The following is a 14,969-nucleotide window of genomic DNA, read 5'->3' on the forward strand; positions in this document are numbered from 1 at the left end:
GTTTCACTGTGCCAAGATAGGCTTGAATCATTACACTGTGGCTATGTTTATACTGAACCTTATTTTTTTGCTGAAAACTTGGACTTCCACACCCAGTAGGCAACATTTTTTTTCTTAAGTACATTCCAAGCTTCCCTCAAACAGCTCCAGTCAAAACATCACCAGGATTTAATTCCGTCAAGAATGTGAGCATCTCATTTAATGACTGCCTAATTATAGGTAACGTGCCCAGACCACATATTCTGTGGCATCTTTCTGTGCAGTATTATTCAGAAGTAACACCACCAGCTTTTGAGAAAAGTTCTGACTCTTTGGCAGATTTAGCGTTATAGCAAAGAATGATGCTGCGTATCCTCCACTAACTAAAACAGAGCTTGAAAATAATAAACTCAGTACTCACTAACGGTGAGAAAGACCATCCCACGAGGGAGGAAATACCATTAACACCTAAGAAAACTACAGGTTTTACTTTTAAAGAAATATTAAGCCTCCAGATATAATAGTTGCACAAGGAAAACTCTTTCAAGTGTGAGCCAAACCCAAACTAATACAACTCAGTTCATACAGTTTTTGTGAATTTTTCTATTATGTTTCTTGTTTTTCACTCTGCAAGGTTGCAAAACTCAGAACCTCTAGGCACAGAGAAACAAATACTCCGCTCCTACTTAAATAAAGCTGCAAACACTGGAGGCACGCGTCAGGTCTGTTGACTGCAGCGAACAACCTTGGAGAGAAAAAGAAAAGGTGACAGCGAAGGACAAATTTCTAAGGAGCAGTATAAAGGAAAGAAAGATGACCTCCTTATGAAAAGCTACTGCAAAGAGGAACTTCTGAAGAGGAATTAAAAAGGCCTTATTGGGTACCCACCAGCCAGAGGTGAACACACAGGAGAGCCTAACACAGGGTTCAAGAATGCCCAAGCAGGAATCACATTCCCTGCAGCTGGAAACCACAAAGAACAGGAAGAAAGGTAAATTTTTCACTGCTATTTTGCTCCAGGTCAGGAAAAGTAACATGCTCTCATAACTTCTCAGAATCTCTTATGGGATTCTACATACACATATCTATGTATATAAATACACATATATATAAAAACACATTCTTTTTCAGCCTTCCCCCCCATAGTCACATATCCTTTTGCAGCACCATTCATACCATAACAAGACTTTTCCTTAACAGGATGCTAAATGATCTGTTTTGTAGCTGCTATATTAAATATGCTGTATTTAAAACCGGAGCTGCAGTTAGTTTCTACTTCAGCAGTCTGACTCCCAGCCAATGTTGCCATAAACCTTATCGCAAACCGACCAGCGTAATCGGTGAGATTACAGCAGCACAGTCAAATTCCACGGGAGAGTACAAAGTATGCGCACAGCAAAAGGTTACATGCAACCTTATTAACTAGAGCATAATCAAAACATAAAAGGACATGTTAAAACTAGCAGCAACTAGATATCTGCAGATGCATATTCATTCTTTCTTTTTTTTCTTTTCTTAGTATCTGTACTGTTCAGTCATACGCAGGCTTGTTATCACAGGAATGAGACACCAAGGTAGAGACTTCCCAAGAGTGCTCTGTCCTTGTACTGGACTCATAACCAAAAATCCCCAGCAAGTTGCCTCTTTTCCTCACTCATATACTCCTATCTAACCTGCTATCTCTCCACAGAGCAAAGCGAGTGATAGCCCAGTCCATAGGGCAACAGCTACAGTATCCTGTATCAGAAAAGGCTCAGACTGATAAGGGAGACCCCTAAGAAAAACTCCCCACTTAGCAAGTGAATACAAAGGCTTAACAAAAATTTCAAAAAGATTTTGAAAAAAAATGAAAAATAGTAAGTACAGAACAATCTTCAGAGATTCCGCTCTCCACCTTTGGAGGAGAGAGTGGAAGTACAGGACATACTACACAACAGCAAGACAGCAGAAGGACAAAGGTGAATGACAAAGAAAATACAGAGTGCAAGGAAAATATGGTTTTATGAGACAGGTGAATGAATTTAAAGGATACGTTACAGTGAGATATGCTAGATTGAACAATGAGGAGAGGAAGATATTTAAAATAAGAAGAGAAACTAAGGAGGGAGAAATGAAAAGGACAGAAGAGTGAAACAAACGCAGGTATTTCAACATATATTTGCATGCACATCTGTGAAACACATGGAAATTATGAGCCTACGATTTTGGCAATTTCTTTTACACATTGAGTTTGGCCACAAGGGATGAAAAAATAAATTCAGGACGCAGCAAATGAAAGGACTACATTGCTATTCCATCCCAGCCAGAAATCACACAAATTTTGCATCTCCTTTCAACACGCTGTGCACCCAACTGACTCCAAATGGTGAAGCAACATCGGATCAACACGTCCAGACAGCAGAAAATTAGTTAAGACCTAAAGAAGGCCTTTCTAACCGTGCAATTCCCAAAGCTGCAGCTGTGCCTTCTGCAGGAGCATTTAGGCTGGGCTTACACAGCGACTTCAACCTCACACAAAGCTGGGCTCTCCGCCTCCATCCCAGCTCCTCGTCCCTGCCGCATCTCACGCTAGCGGTGGCATTTGTGTGGCCACGCAGCAAGCTGGATCGGGGTACCAATTTATCTAAAAATTATCCTTTCGTGAGGGGGAACTGTTTTCAGGCGGGCGAGTTTCCTAATCCACACGGCTCACCCAGCCCCACGGCTCCTCGCGCTCTTATACGGAGACGGCAGGAATAGGTGGCAAGTGGGACCGGCCCTTCAGCAGCAGTCAGGACTTTTAGAGCAGATTAAAACAGCCACGTAGCGATAACCTCATTCCCTCTGACAAAACATAAAAGCAAAGAAATAACAACAGACATGCTAGAAAACATTGTCAAAAAATTGCAAGGGGATATAAGATTCTTCTGAGAGCCAGGCTTTGAGATAACGCACAAGATAAAGCAACTATCACACAACAAGTTTATAAAGTCTACAGCGTATAAATACATTACGGAAACACTAAATCAAATTCAAATGTGGATCACACAAAGTTCTTCACAGTTTTGCAGACGCACACGCATGCATAAAAGGAAAATACACCTATATCCTGGAAAACTAAGGGCAAATTCAGACTACAATGTGGGACTTTTTTACGACCACCAATCAAACACGGCAATGTTTAAAACCAAAATAAAATACATGAAAAACTGCCAACACCTCTGATAAATTCAGCCATTCATAATGCAGTTGGCCGCTGGAAAAAAATGAATTTGCTGCCTGAAAGAAGCCAGGTATGGCTAAAGTGAACAAGCGTCCCAAAACTTCCAGCCGTAGAGAAACTTTGAAGGATTTCTGGCTCGCACCAACAAAGTCTAAGTTTACCTTTCAGGGAAAAAACAGCTTTTTCTCCATCATGGCTGCAGAGAGACAATCTTTTTACAGTAATGCCAGCACAGATCTACCACATGAAAGGACATGGTAGTTTTAGTGAACTAAAAAAGATAAACACATGCCATGCCCAAAACTTGGCCAATGATCCTAGAAGCATCACGAATCACTTGTTCCACAAATTCCCCAGTCACCATGTATGAAGAAACGTATTACAAAAACCCAAATAGAGATTATAAACACCAAAAGGTGTCTTTAAACCTGTTGGCTAACACGTTTCAAAACACATTTTTTATTAGAGTCAAGTCATAAAGATACTTCAACTCTACTCCTACCAACCTTTCACAGAACAGGGAAAAGACAACGCAGTTCATACTACAACTGATACTACATTGCAAATAATATAATTTCATGTTGTGTCAAAAGTTGTTCAACTCCCAAGGAAGTTTTCCACTCAACCACTTGCACACAGTTTTGCCAAGCCCTACGTAAGCTTCTATCCATTTCCATACTCCAAACGTTGCGTTTTCTTCCCTGCCTCCACGATCTGAAGCTACATCCTTGGCATGCAAAACCCTGTATTATCACTCAAAAAGAAGACATATTTTAGATCTAATTACACATGGTGGTTTCGTGTACAGCCCTCAAGGAGACTGAGTTGCTACAGGGGGTGGAGAACAGGCGGCTACACCTGTACGCCTCAACCCCGACCAGAAGAGTCCCTTCTGCAATAAACAGTAGTTCAATCTTCATCGTCTCCAAACAACATAATTTGAAGTTTCCAACTATAAACATTTACAAGAGTGTTCAGTTTTGCATGAAAATATCAAAGCTACTGAAATGGAAAGTATGTTTATGATCTGGTGTGTTGCCAAAATCATCTGCTAATACACTATACAGTGAATGTATTTTAATAGAATTTGTAAGAGAACTTTCTGATCTTTCCTTTTTATCACTTCTTCATTACAGATATTTAAAGTTTTATTCAAAACTGGACTGAAAGGATATAAAGACTGTAATTAAGCACATTAAATCCGAAACCAGCTTGGTTTTTTTAATATTGCATACATGGCTTAAATGTTTGCATTTATATGCTAATAAATACAATAACTATTTGTAGCAATTTAACCTTTTAAAATATGAATTCTTAATGATTAACGTGTAAAGCATGTATTCAGAGTTTCTTGTTGTGCTGCAGCAGTTAAATGTGTAGAATTTAGAGCGGCCTAACAGTACGAAGTTGTACTCTTAGCGCTGTTTGAAAGTTCAAACAGTGTTACAAAAGGAACACAGCTCTCAAGCCTGGGTAAACAAACAGCATTCAGTTAAAATTTAATACTTCTGGATAATGGTGGAGTGCTTTCTTTCAAAACAATTCTTTGTGCGAGAGACAAAAGATCCCGTGCGCGGCCCCAACGAACACCGCTTTCTGGTGCGTTCGGGAATCGCGGTGCGCTGCAGAGCCTCAACGTAGCGATAAACACATGAGTAATGGGATGGGCTGACACCAAACTTCTCATATGAGCATCATAAAGCGGCTGATGCAGTATCAAGACTGCACAGTCCTCAAAACCGAGTTCCCCCTCGACAGCTACATGCAAACAAATGCTTTACAAGCCAAAATTTCTTTTTTTCAGCGAATATTTTTAAGCGAAAATTCTCTTGCTGCCTCCTAGTCTGTAATCTGGTATTTGAACAAACCATTGACGTGATGGAGCTGTCAAATTCTATCACATCATTCCATGTTTGAAGAATATTTAATCTGTAAATCCACACAGTGATTCTGCAAACACAGAACGCTCCTAACCAGAATGCTGAACAGAGACTACGTGTGTTTAGTGACCATGGTAGTGAATTAAGTACATTAACCCAGTTTATTAATCCACAGCATTAACATTTAGAAATTAAATGAACTTTAAAAATTAGATTACATTAAAGAAAAGTATTTTAAGCCGGCGTTTTCACGTGTTTCCCTATTTTTGTTCCAAAAGCTGTAATAATGCTTACGACATCTTTCAGCAGAAATCCAGACTTAAGTCATTATGAACCCCTGAAAAATAGGAAATGCTAATGAAACCTGGACTAGAGCAGCAGCACCTGGCCTAGATGTTCTAAAAATAAGTTTCTATCTAGGGGAAAAATTCCTCAGATCAATCTATTACTTATCACTCAGCATTTGCTAGTTAAACACTGCACAGCCACTAATTTTAATCTAAGGAAATAAAAGCTGTGATCTTTCCCATAGAGAAAAGTGTTTCAAAACCCACAAAAGATAAAGCTGTGAGAGAAAACTGAAGTCTTGACACTCTGATTTATTAAGAGAGGACACCAACAGTGAGACAAACAGCATGTCATCTGCCAAAGCTGCCATATTTGCATTTTATATACAAATACAAAGCAAGAAATCTCATTTAACTAATTAACAGGTGGAATACATGGTGCCAAAAAGAGAAGGACAGCAGTGGATTCACTGATGAACGCTTTACAGAAGAACCATTCTAGAAACTGATCCTCCCCAAGTGGAAGGAGGATCCGTGCAACTCCAAGTACCCCCCATCTCCATGAGTATTTTGTTAAAAGCAAACTTTAATGTTAAAGAGAAGCAATGACCTTAGTGAAAATGAATAATAAAAACTGCAATTTGTGTCATGTAGATTCTCCCTACTGATTTTAGCCTGCAAAGAGTTTTAGATTAAAAATGCAAGTATCTTCTTATAAGTTTCTGGTAAAAAACGAAATCCATTTAAAAACGCTATTCAAAGCCATCCATAACAAGACGTAAATCAGCAGTGGTTTTAAAATATTTCAATAATTTTAGCAGCCTCTTATAACTGGCAAATCAAATAAACTATTATACAGAGAAATACTGCTGAAAAGACCAATACTTTTAGCATGATGTTTGTGACTTTTTTTAAAAAACATTTCCCCCATTGAAGAGAAGAAAAAATGGTTTGCATTGTGTTAGCTCCAGTTATAATTTCCAGCTGTGTCAAAACTTTAACAGCCTAAAAGCAGGAAATCCAAAGAGGAAATTCCATCGTCAGTTCCTGAAGTTTTGTAACTCAAATGTTCTTCCAAAGCTAGATCTTAAAGGAATTTTTGGTAGCATTTTCTGTAACCTTACCTGATATCCTCAAGTAGCTCGCATTCTGCCTGATGCTTGGCCTGAAGTTTTGTCATCTGCTCAACCTGACTGTTTTTTAGCTCCTGTGTAACTTTCACCTACGAAAAAAAAAAACACAGACCATATATATTTTCTGTATAGGTTAGGTCAAATTTCAACATGGAAAAAAAACAATTTCCTTCATCAATTTTGAATTTGCACATTTCAGTGGAAAACTAGAACACAGAATTAATAACGCAATTTAACCCTATTATTTCAACAAATGCTCTAACCCCAGCAGGCCTTCATTTCATGTGTCCAAAATCTCAAACTTATGCCCTACCATTAACAAAAATGCATTTTTTTTCCCAAAAAGCTAGGAGGATACTCTGTGCGGGGGAAAAAAAAGAAGCTTGAAGAAGGAAAGTGGGTAATAGGAAAAAAACTGACAGTGTGTACATTTAGCACTTCAGCACAAGTTACAGAATTCTGAAGTGCGTCTTGATTAAACTGTCCTACAATTACTATAATTAAAGATAGCTTATACATAAAGTTATTTCTTAATTGTGCCTCAGAGCAAAAGCCCTTCTACATAAGATGCTTCATACGGTTGGCTTTAAGCTTTTAGTATTAAGTAATTTTCCTTTGAACCTCATGATCCTGAAGATTTCAGTAATTTGGGAACCCACTTGCTAACTTGTAAAAGGGCAGAAGACCAAGATTTGACTTAGGCAAGGGAACCTGGATTTTTTTCTTTTTTTAAAAACAAGCAGTCTTGGCGTTTAAGCCCTCTGTGTTAAGCCCTCCTAGTGATCACAAGGAGCCCAGGTATCGGCCTAAAAAAACGATCACCAGCACGTCAAAAGATGCTATGCATTCATGGGGACAGAAACACATAACAGTTACTGTAATGGGGGAAGAGAAAAGAAAAATCAAGGGAGGAGGTAGATGCAAATCTTCCTCTTCTTACTAGCCAGGCAAAAAAATCTTGCAGATCATGTTGACTGGGAAAAGCCTAAATTTTAAGGCTGAGGCTGAAGGGAAGAGGAAAAAAACACCCTACAACAAGGGCCCTTTAATCACAGCGTTGTTCACACTAGTGCCAACCGATACTGAAAGTCACATGTACGTCCCTGACTTTGATCAGGCAAAAATAATCTATTTCTAACATTAACTTTCAACGTTTCCATCTGCACATGAAAAAAATCTATTTAAAATAAACAAACCCACAACAAGATGACCCATGCAATGGAAATAACCTCAAACGAGATAACAGAGGCAGCGACTGACACCCCCGCAATATAAATAAGCCACCAAATGCAAAGTAAAATTGAAAGATGACTCGTTTAACGAAAGCAGAGTGCACCAGCGAAGCAAGACGTTGAGAGGGAGGATGGAGACGAGGAGAGGGCTTCGCCGCAGCTGGCTGCCCGGGCTTACCGGGGATGACAAGAGAGATTTCTGTTTACACTCCCCCTCAAGCGCGGCCCCCCGCGCACAAGCCGGCCCCCCCGGCCCTTGTCGTCACTGCGATACGGCTCTCCACGCCGCAAACTCCTGCGGCTTCACCTCCTCGCGCTGTAGATCTCAACAGCACCGATGAAACCTTAAACATTTACGCCAAACTACGACAATCCGATTGCAAACGATTTCAGTGCAAACCCCTCAATCAACAGGCAACGCCTTGAAGGATAAAACGTGCACAAATCGCAAAACCAGCAAACTCCCTTCCACGATCCTCATTAATGAGCATCCTCTGAACCTTACGTGAGGCTGAGTTTACCACCTCGAGCCCCCCCTTCCCCCCCACACTCCAAGCATTGCACACAACTCTCAAAATAACTAATCAATATATCTCCACACATCAGTACTTGCACATAGCTCAGGACCCCGCTACAGCTCAAGTCCCCCACCAACAACCTGCCCGCGCAGACACACTGGGAACAACCTTTCTCCAAATCCACCTTGCTCCTTACGTTTCCTCCCACGCCAGCAGCCGTGATGCAAAGCATCCCGTATTCCCACGGAGCACGGGGACACGGAAAAGCCTCCCCACCCCACACAGCGTTTGCAACCAGCCTTTGCAACCAGCCTTTGCAGACTGTTTCCATCACACCTCTGCTGCACCGTCTTGGCTGCCCCTGTCTGCTCTCGCTCCTGACACCCCCAGGGACGACCCACGGCCTCGCAGCGGCTCCAGACGTGACCTTCCACGCCGATATAACCGGTCGCTGTTGATATCAGCCCACCACGGCACCCCGACACGACCAAGTCCTCTAAAAGCAGCATTGCACCCCAAGAAGAGCCAGTGACCCCTTCCAGCCGTCCCCACCACGGCTCTCCTCCGGCTCAGTCCAGCCACTGCCACCCCCCCGCACCCCACACAGGCCTAACCAGCCCCTGCCCCCCACCTCTCCCACCTTCGCCCCCCCTGCAGCCTCTCGCCGTGCCCCACGCCGTCCCCGGGCTCCTCCAGCCCCCTCTGCTCCTCTCCCTGCCCCACAACCCCCGGAGCAGCCCCTTATGCCCCATCCTGCCCCCACCGCCGCTGCCCCGGCATCACCCAAGCGCTGCCCCACAGCCCAGCCGGCCCCACTGCCTCCTGCCCCCAACCCCCCCCCCCATCCACACACAGACCCATCTCCCTGCAGCCACTGCCTCCCTCTCCCCCCCCCAGCCCCCCAACCCTGCCCAGGCTTCCCCAAATACAGCCTCCCCTGCCCCATACCCTGCCCCAGCCCCCCCCAAGCTCCCCCCTATTCTATACCCTGCCCCAGGCCCCCCCCAAGCCTCCCCTGCCCCATACCCTGCCCCAGCCCCCCCACCCTATATCCTGCCCCAGCCCCCCCAAGCCTCCCCCCTAGTCCCCCCAAGCCCCCCCCATATCCTGCCCAAGCTCTCCCAAGCCCCCCCCACCCCATAACCTGCCCCAGCCCCCTCCAAGCCCCCCCCAGCCCCTGTCGGACTCCCCCCTCCCCATACCCTGCCCCAGCCCCCTCAACTACCCTGCTCCAGCCCCCCCAGATAACCTGCCCCAGGCCCCCCAGCCCCATACCCTGCCTCAGCCCCCCTAAATACCCTGCCCCAGCCCCCCCCAGCCCCATAGCCTGCCCCAGGCCCCCCAACTACCCTGCCCCAGCCCCCCCAGCCCCATAGCCTGCCCCAGGCCCCCCAACTACCCTGCTCCAGCCCCCCCAGGCCGCCTGCCCCAGGCCCCCCAACTACCCTGCCCCAGCCCCCCCCAGCCCCATAGCCTGCCCCAGGCCCCCCAACTACCCTGCCCCAGCCCCCCCCAGCCCCATACCCTGCCCCAGGCCCCCCAACTACCCCGCTCCAGCCCCCCCAGGCCGCCTGCCCCAGGCCCCCCAGCCCCACACCCTGCCCCTGCCCCCCCCGCCCCGGCGTCGCCCCCCGGCCCGGCGAGGCCTCACCTTCCTCGGCGGCGGCTGCATGGTGCCGCGCTGGGTCTCCACATCAATTCCGCCCCGCCGGCGGCAGGAGGCGGCCGCGGCGGCGGGAGGCGGCGGGGCCGGGCGCGGGCGCGGCGGGGCGCGGAGGCCGCCTGGCTGCCGGGCACCGCCGAGTGCGGCCCGCGCGGCGGGGAGGGCCGGGGCGGGCAGCGAGGGCGGGGCCGGGCGGCGCGGGCGGGCTCGGGGCGGGGGGGGGGGGGGGGGAGCGTCAAAAAAATAAAAAGAGCGAGAAAAAAGGAGCCGGGAGGCGAAAAGCGGCTCGGGAGCGCCCCGCCGAGGGGGTGCCGCGCCGCCGCCGCGCCCTCCGCGCCGCCTAGAGCGGCCAACCATAGAGTTGCGGGCGAGGAGAGAGCGGAGCGGCGCGCGGCCACGCCCCCGCCGCCGCTCCTGTCCCGTCTGCGCCCGCGGGGGGGCGCCGTGCCGAGGGCGGCGGTGGCGCGCGCCGAGCCGGGCTCGGGGGCGCGCGCCGCTGGGGGAGGGCGGGGGCCGCGAGCGTGGTGCACGGGGGGGCTGCGAGCATGTTGTGGGGGGGGGCCACAAGCACGGTGCACGGGGGGGCCACAAGCACGGTGCATGGGGGGGCTGCGAGTGTGTTGCATGGGGGGGCCACAAGCATGGTGCATGGGGGGGGCTGCGAGCGTGTTGCATGGGGGGGGCACAAGCATGGTGCATGGGGGGGCTGCGAGCGTGTTGCATGGGGGGGCACAAGCACGGTGCATGGGGGGGCTGCGAGTGTGTTGTATGGGGGGGCATAAGCACGGTGCATGGGGGGGCTGCGAGCGTGTTGCATGGGGGGGCACAAGCACGGTGCATGGGGGGGCTGCGAGTGTGTTGTATGGGGGGGCACAAGCATGGTGCATGGGGGGGCTGCGAGCGTGTTGCATGGGGGGGCACAAGCATGGTGCACGGGGGGGCTGCGAGCGTGTTGCATGGGGGGGCACAAGCATGGTGCATGGGGGGGCTGCGAGCGTGTTGCATGGGGGGGCACAAGCATGGTGCATGGGGGGGCTGCGAGTGTGTTGCATGGGGGGGCATAAGCATGGTGCACGGGGGGGCTGCGAGCGTGTTGCGGGGGGGGCCCACAAGCATATTGCACGGGGGGGCTGCAAGCATGGTGCATGGGGGGGCTGCGAGCGTGTTGCATGGGGGGGGCCCACAAGCATGGTGCATGGGGGGGCTGCGAGCATATTGCACGGGGGGGGCCCACAAGCATGGTGCATGGGGGGGCTGCGAGCATATTGCACGGGGGGGGCCACAAACATGGTGCATGGGGGGGCTGCGAGTGTGTTGCATGGGGGGGCACAAGCACGGTGCATGGCAGGGCCGCGAGCGTGGTGCATGGGGGGGCACAAGCACGGTGCATGGGGGGGCTGCGAGCATATTGCAGGGCGGGGGCCACAAGCATGGTGCATGGGGGGGCTGCGAGTGTGTTGCATGGGGGGGGCACAAGCACGGTGCATGGGGGGGCTGCGAGCGTGTTGCACGGGGAAGGGGCCTGCAAGTGTGTTGCACAAGGGAGGGGGCTGCAAGTGTGGTGCACAAGGGAGGGGGCTGCAAGTGTGTTGCACAAGGGAGGGGGCTGCGAGTGTGGTGCACAAGGGGGGGGGACAGCAAGCATGGTGCACAAGAGGGGGCTGTGAGCGTGATGCACAGAGGGGCTGCAAGAGTGTTGCATGGGGGGGGCTGCGAGCGTGGTGCACAAGGGGGGGCTGCAAGCATGGTGCATGGTGAGGGGGCCTGCGAGCATGGTGCGTGGGGGGGCTGTGAGTGTGTTGCCTGAGGGGGGGGCCTGTGGTGGTGGTGCACGGGGAGGCTGCGAGCGTGGTGCACGGGGGGGGGCCACAAGCGTGGTGCCTGGGGGGGCTGTGAGCGTGCTGCACGGGGAAGGGGCCTGCAAGTGTGTTGCACAGGGGAGGGGGCTGCAAGCGTGGTGCACGGGGGGGCTGCAAGCATGGTGCATGGGGGGGGCTGTGAGTGTGTTGCATGGGGGGGGTGCGAGCATGATGCCCGGGGAGGCCGCAGCTGTGGAGCGCAGGGAGGTGCGAGCGTGGTGCAGGAGGAGCCCGCCGCACCCCAGACCAGGGCTCATCCTCGTGCTCCAGGTTCCCGGAGAAATGGGATCCCGGCGGATCTGCCGAGCTCGGGCCACGGTGCGGCCGACGGAGCCGCACGGGACGGCTGCGTCCTGCGCTGGGCGTGAGCGTGCGGGAAAGGAAATGCTTCACAGCTGTGATTGATAGATAGAGAAAGAAGGAAAGAAAGAAAAACGGAGGGAAAGAAAAAAGGAAAAAAGAGGGAAGGAAAGAAAAGAAGGAGGAAAAGAAAGAATGAGAGATGGAGAAAGAATGAAGGAATGAGAGAACAGGAATGAAAGGGAGAAGGAAGGAAGGAAAGGAAGAAGGAAGGGAAAGGGAAGAAAAGGGAAGAAGGAAGGGAAAGGGAAGAAAAAGAAGGGAGGAAAGAGGAAGAAAAAAGGAAAGAAAGGAAGGGGAAGGGAAGAAAAAGGAGGAAAGAGGAAGAAAAAAGGAAAGAAAAGGAAAGAAGGGAGGAAAGAGGAAGAAAAAGGAAAGAAGGGAGGGAAAGAGGAAGAAAAAAGGGAGGAAAGAAGGAACGGAAAGGGAGGGAACGAGGAAGAAAAAAGGGAGGAAAGAAGGAAGGGAAAGGGAAAAAAAGGAAAGAGGAAAGAAAAGGAGAGGAAAGAAGGAAAGGAAGGGAAAGGGAAAAAAAGGAAAGAGGAAAGCAAAGGAGAGGAAAGAAGGAAAGGAAGGGAAAGGGAAGAAAAGGGAAGAAAGAGGAAGAAAAGGAAAGAAAAGAAAAGAAGGAAAGAAGGAAGGGAAACTAGAAAGCTTGATGAAGAATGAAAGAATGAGAGAAAAAGAACAAGAGAGGAAGGAAGAAAGAAGAAATTATCCTTGATAGTCAAGCATGACCTTCTGGGGGATGCCACAGCCCTCCCCTCCCCTGCCTGCACCCTGCCAGCCCCGGGCTCCCAATGGGCCGGGCGAGCAGGGAGTCGAGCCCACGGCTCCTGCCACGCTTGGAGGCCGATCCGCCGCCGGCTTTTCCGTCTCCTCCCGCCCTGCAGCTGCCCGCGCTCCTGCGTTGCATACGACCAGGATCGTGGTACAGGACGGCAGAAGATAACCATTGAGATTGCTCAAACTTTGCCCCTCTGCCATGCAAAAGAGATTATACGGATCAGGAAAGATAAGATTCACACTTCTGTGGAGGGGTCTTCCTCGGAGTAGCTCTTCGTGCCTCTGCCGTACCATTAGTGGAGGTTTTGGGAGCCGCCATAGCATCATATGGCTTAACAGGTAGAGATAATCACGGACTAGTTGAGGTCGGACAAGACCTCTGGAGACCATCTAGTGCAACCCCCCTGCTCAGGATGGGTCACCTAGAACCAGTTCTGGGTTCCCAAACCCCAGCTGGGTTTTGGGTATCTCCACATACTCCCCAACCTCATAACATTGTGTTTCTGGTGGGCTACCTGGGAGCATAGACGTTGCCGTCTAAGTCAAGACCTGACTCTGCCACCCACTCAAGCAGTGCGTTTGGAGTGAGAGGGTCAGGAGAAAGACGTGGTTGATCCATGCACTGGGTTGCGTGCTCCTGTCCAACCAAGCAGAGGTGGGACTGTGCAGAAGAGTTTGCCCGAGTCTGGCATGTTCCCAGCTCTGAGTACTGCACTGGTAGATGGCTGCAGTCAGTGCCATGCCCAAACACACGGGGAGACTCCAAAACATCAGCATTTGCAGGGATATTTGGCCCATCCAGCTCCATGGGGTTAACGTGGAGGCCTTGCTTGAGCCTCCTGGGCGTTTTGCACGCTCTGGCACTCCCCAGCTTGGGGGAATCACTCTTTGGAGCTTGCTATAGCTTGGTGCAAGCTGAAGAAACCTTGAAGTGGCTCTACAGGAGCCCAGGGGCCAAACCAGCCTCCTCCAGGTTAAACTCAGGTGGAACGGAGCATCCTACAGCTGAGATTGCCATGGGGGTAAAGGTCCAGGAGAGCAGTTAGCAGGGGCTGGAAGAGAGCCCACACCCAGCCGCGGCCCTGCCACATCCTGCTTGGGCCTGTTCCACCGCATTTTGGTGCAGGAGGCATTAGTGCACCCAGCCTGCCTTGTTCCTCGTGCTCAGCTCTCCTGGCCTCTCCCCATTCCTCCTTTGTAATGTTTACCATACCTGGTGGGTGGGACAGGGATTAATTTCCATGAGAACACATTGCCCAAAGTAAATATCTCCAAGCAGGGAGGCTTGGCAAGACTTTTTTTTTTTTCTTCTCCCCAAAGCATTGGCAGCTTTCCTGCTCCTTTCCTGGGTGCTCATGACCAGACATGAACGTAAGGCTCCACGGAGGCAGGAGGAACCCACTGCATGCATGACCCATCGGGAGAAGTCAGAAGATTAGTCTTGGGTCCCGGTGCTGGACACCACCAGCGTTGTCTCCCATCCTGTGAGCTCGTCTCAGAGTTGGTGAGCAGATGGGGGGAAGCAAGGAGGGGACCCACGCGAGATGAGGACTTTGCCCAGAGGTTGCAAGTGACAGCTCACTGCCACTTTAGCCACCAGCTGGGACTGAATCTGCACGCTGTGGGGCTGCCATGGTCTGAGCCCCGGGAGTCTGGGAGTGAGCAGGCAGGATCCAGCCCACAAAGTGCAAGCCCACCAGGTTTGGTGGTCACTTGGTAATGCAGAGTTGCATTACACCAGCAGCATTTCAGGAGCAGGGGAGGGAAGGTCACCAATACTACAAGGGCAGGTGAGACCCAAGAAGAGCCTCAGAGAGGCGCCCAGCAACCATCCTGGACTATTTTGGCAGCAGGCATGGCCTCCTGGGCTGCATCCTCAGGGCCTCTTTTCCCAGCAGGGCTCATCCAGGATGCAAAAGAGCCCGGGCTCACCAAGCTGGCCTGGCACTTGAAAACCATTTTTGGTCCACCACCATCACCAGAGAAGGCCCAGGCAGAATGCATTGCCACCTCCATGTCTCCTGGGATGGCAGCATGTCCTTGCCCCCTTCCCACCAACCAGAGAAGCCC

The 14,969-nt window shown here is 50.2% G+C and overlaps 1 protein-coding gene across 3 annotated transcripts in view; it reads right to left on the minus strand.

Annotated features, from left to right (window-relative positions):
- The window catches only part of FCHSD2 (FCH and double SH3 domains 2), a 148,457-nt gene extending 138,388 nt beyond the window's left edge, over positions 1-10,069 (minus strand). For 2 of the 3 annotated variants that reach the window (XM_064505231.1, XM_064505230.1), the window contains exons 1-2: positions 9,883-10,069; positions 6,473-6,570 (exon numbers count right to left, since the gene is read on the minus strand). In XM_064505231.1, the coding sequence (XP_064361301.1) occupies positions 6,473-6,570; positions 9,883-9,903 (119 nt within the window). In that variant the 5' untranslated portion in view covers positions 9,904-10,069. Of the gene's footprint in view, positions 1-6,472; positions 6,571-8,567; positions 8,804-9,882 lie in introns of those variants that run through there. The other variant, XM_026097901.2, reaches the window with a different exon arrangement.
- Between the last annotated feature and the right edge of the window lie 4,900 nt (positions 10,070-14,969).

Source organism: Dromaius novaehollandiae, chromosome 1, assembly GCF_036370855.1.
Source record: "Dromaius novaehollandiae isolate bDroNov1 chromosome 1, bDroNov1.hap1, whole genome shotgun sequence".
NCBI lineage: Eukaryota > Metazoa > Chordata > Aves > Casuariiformes > Dromaiidae > Dromaius > Dromaius novaehollandiae.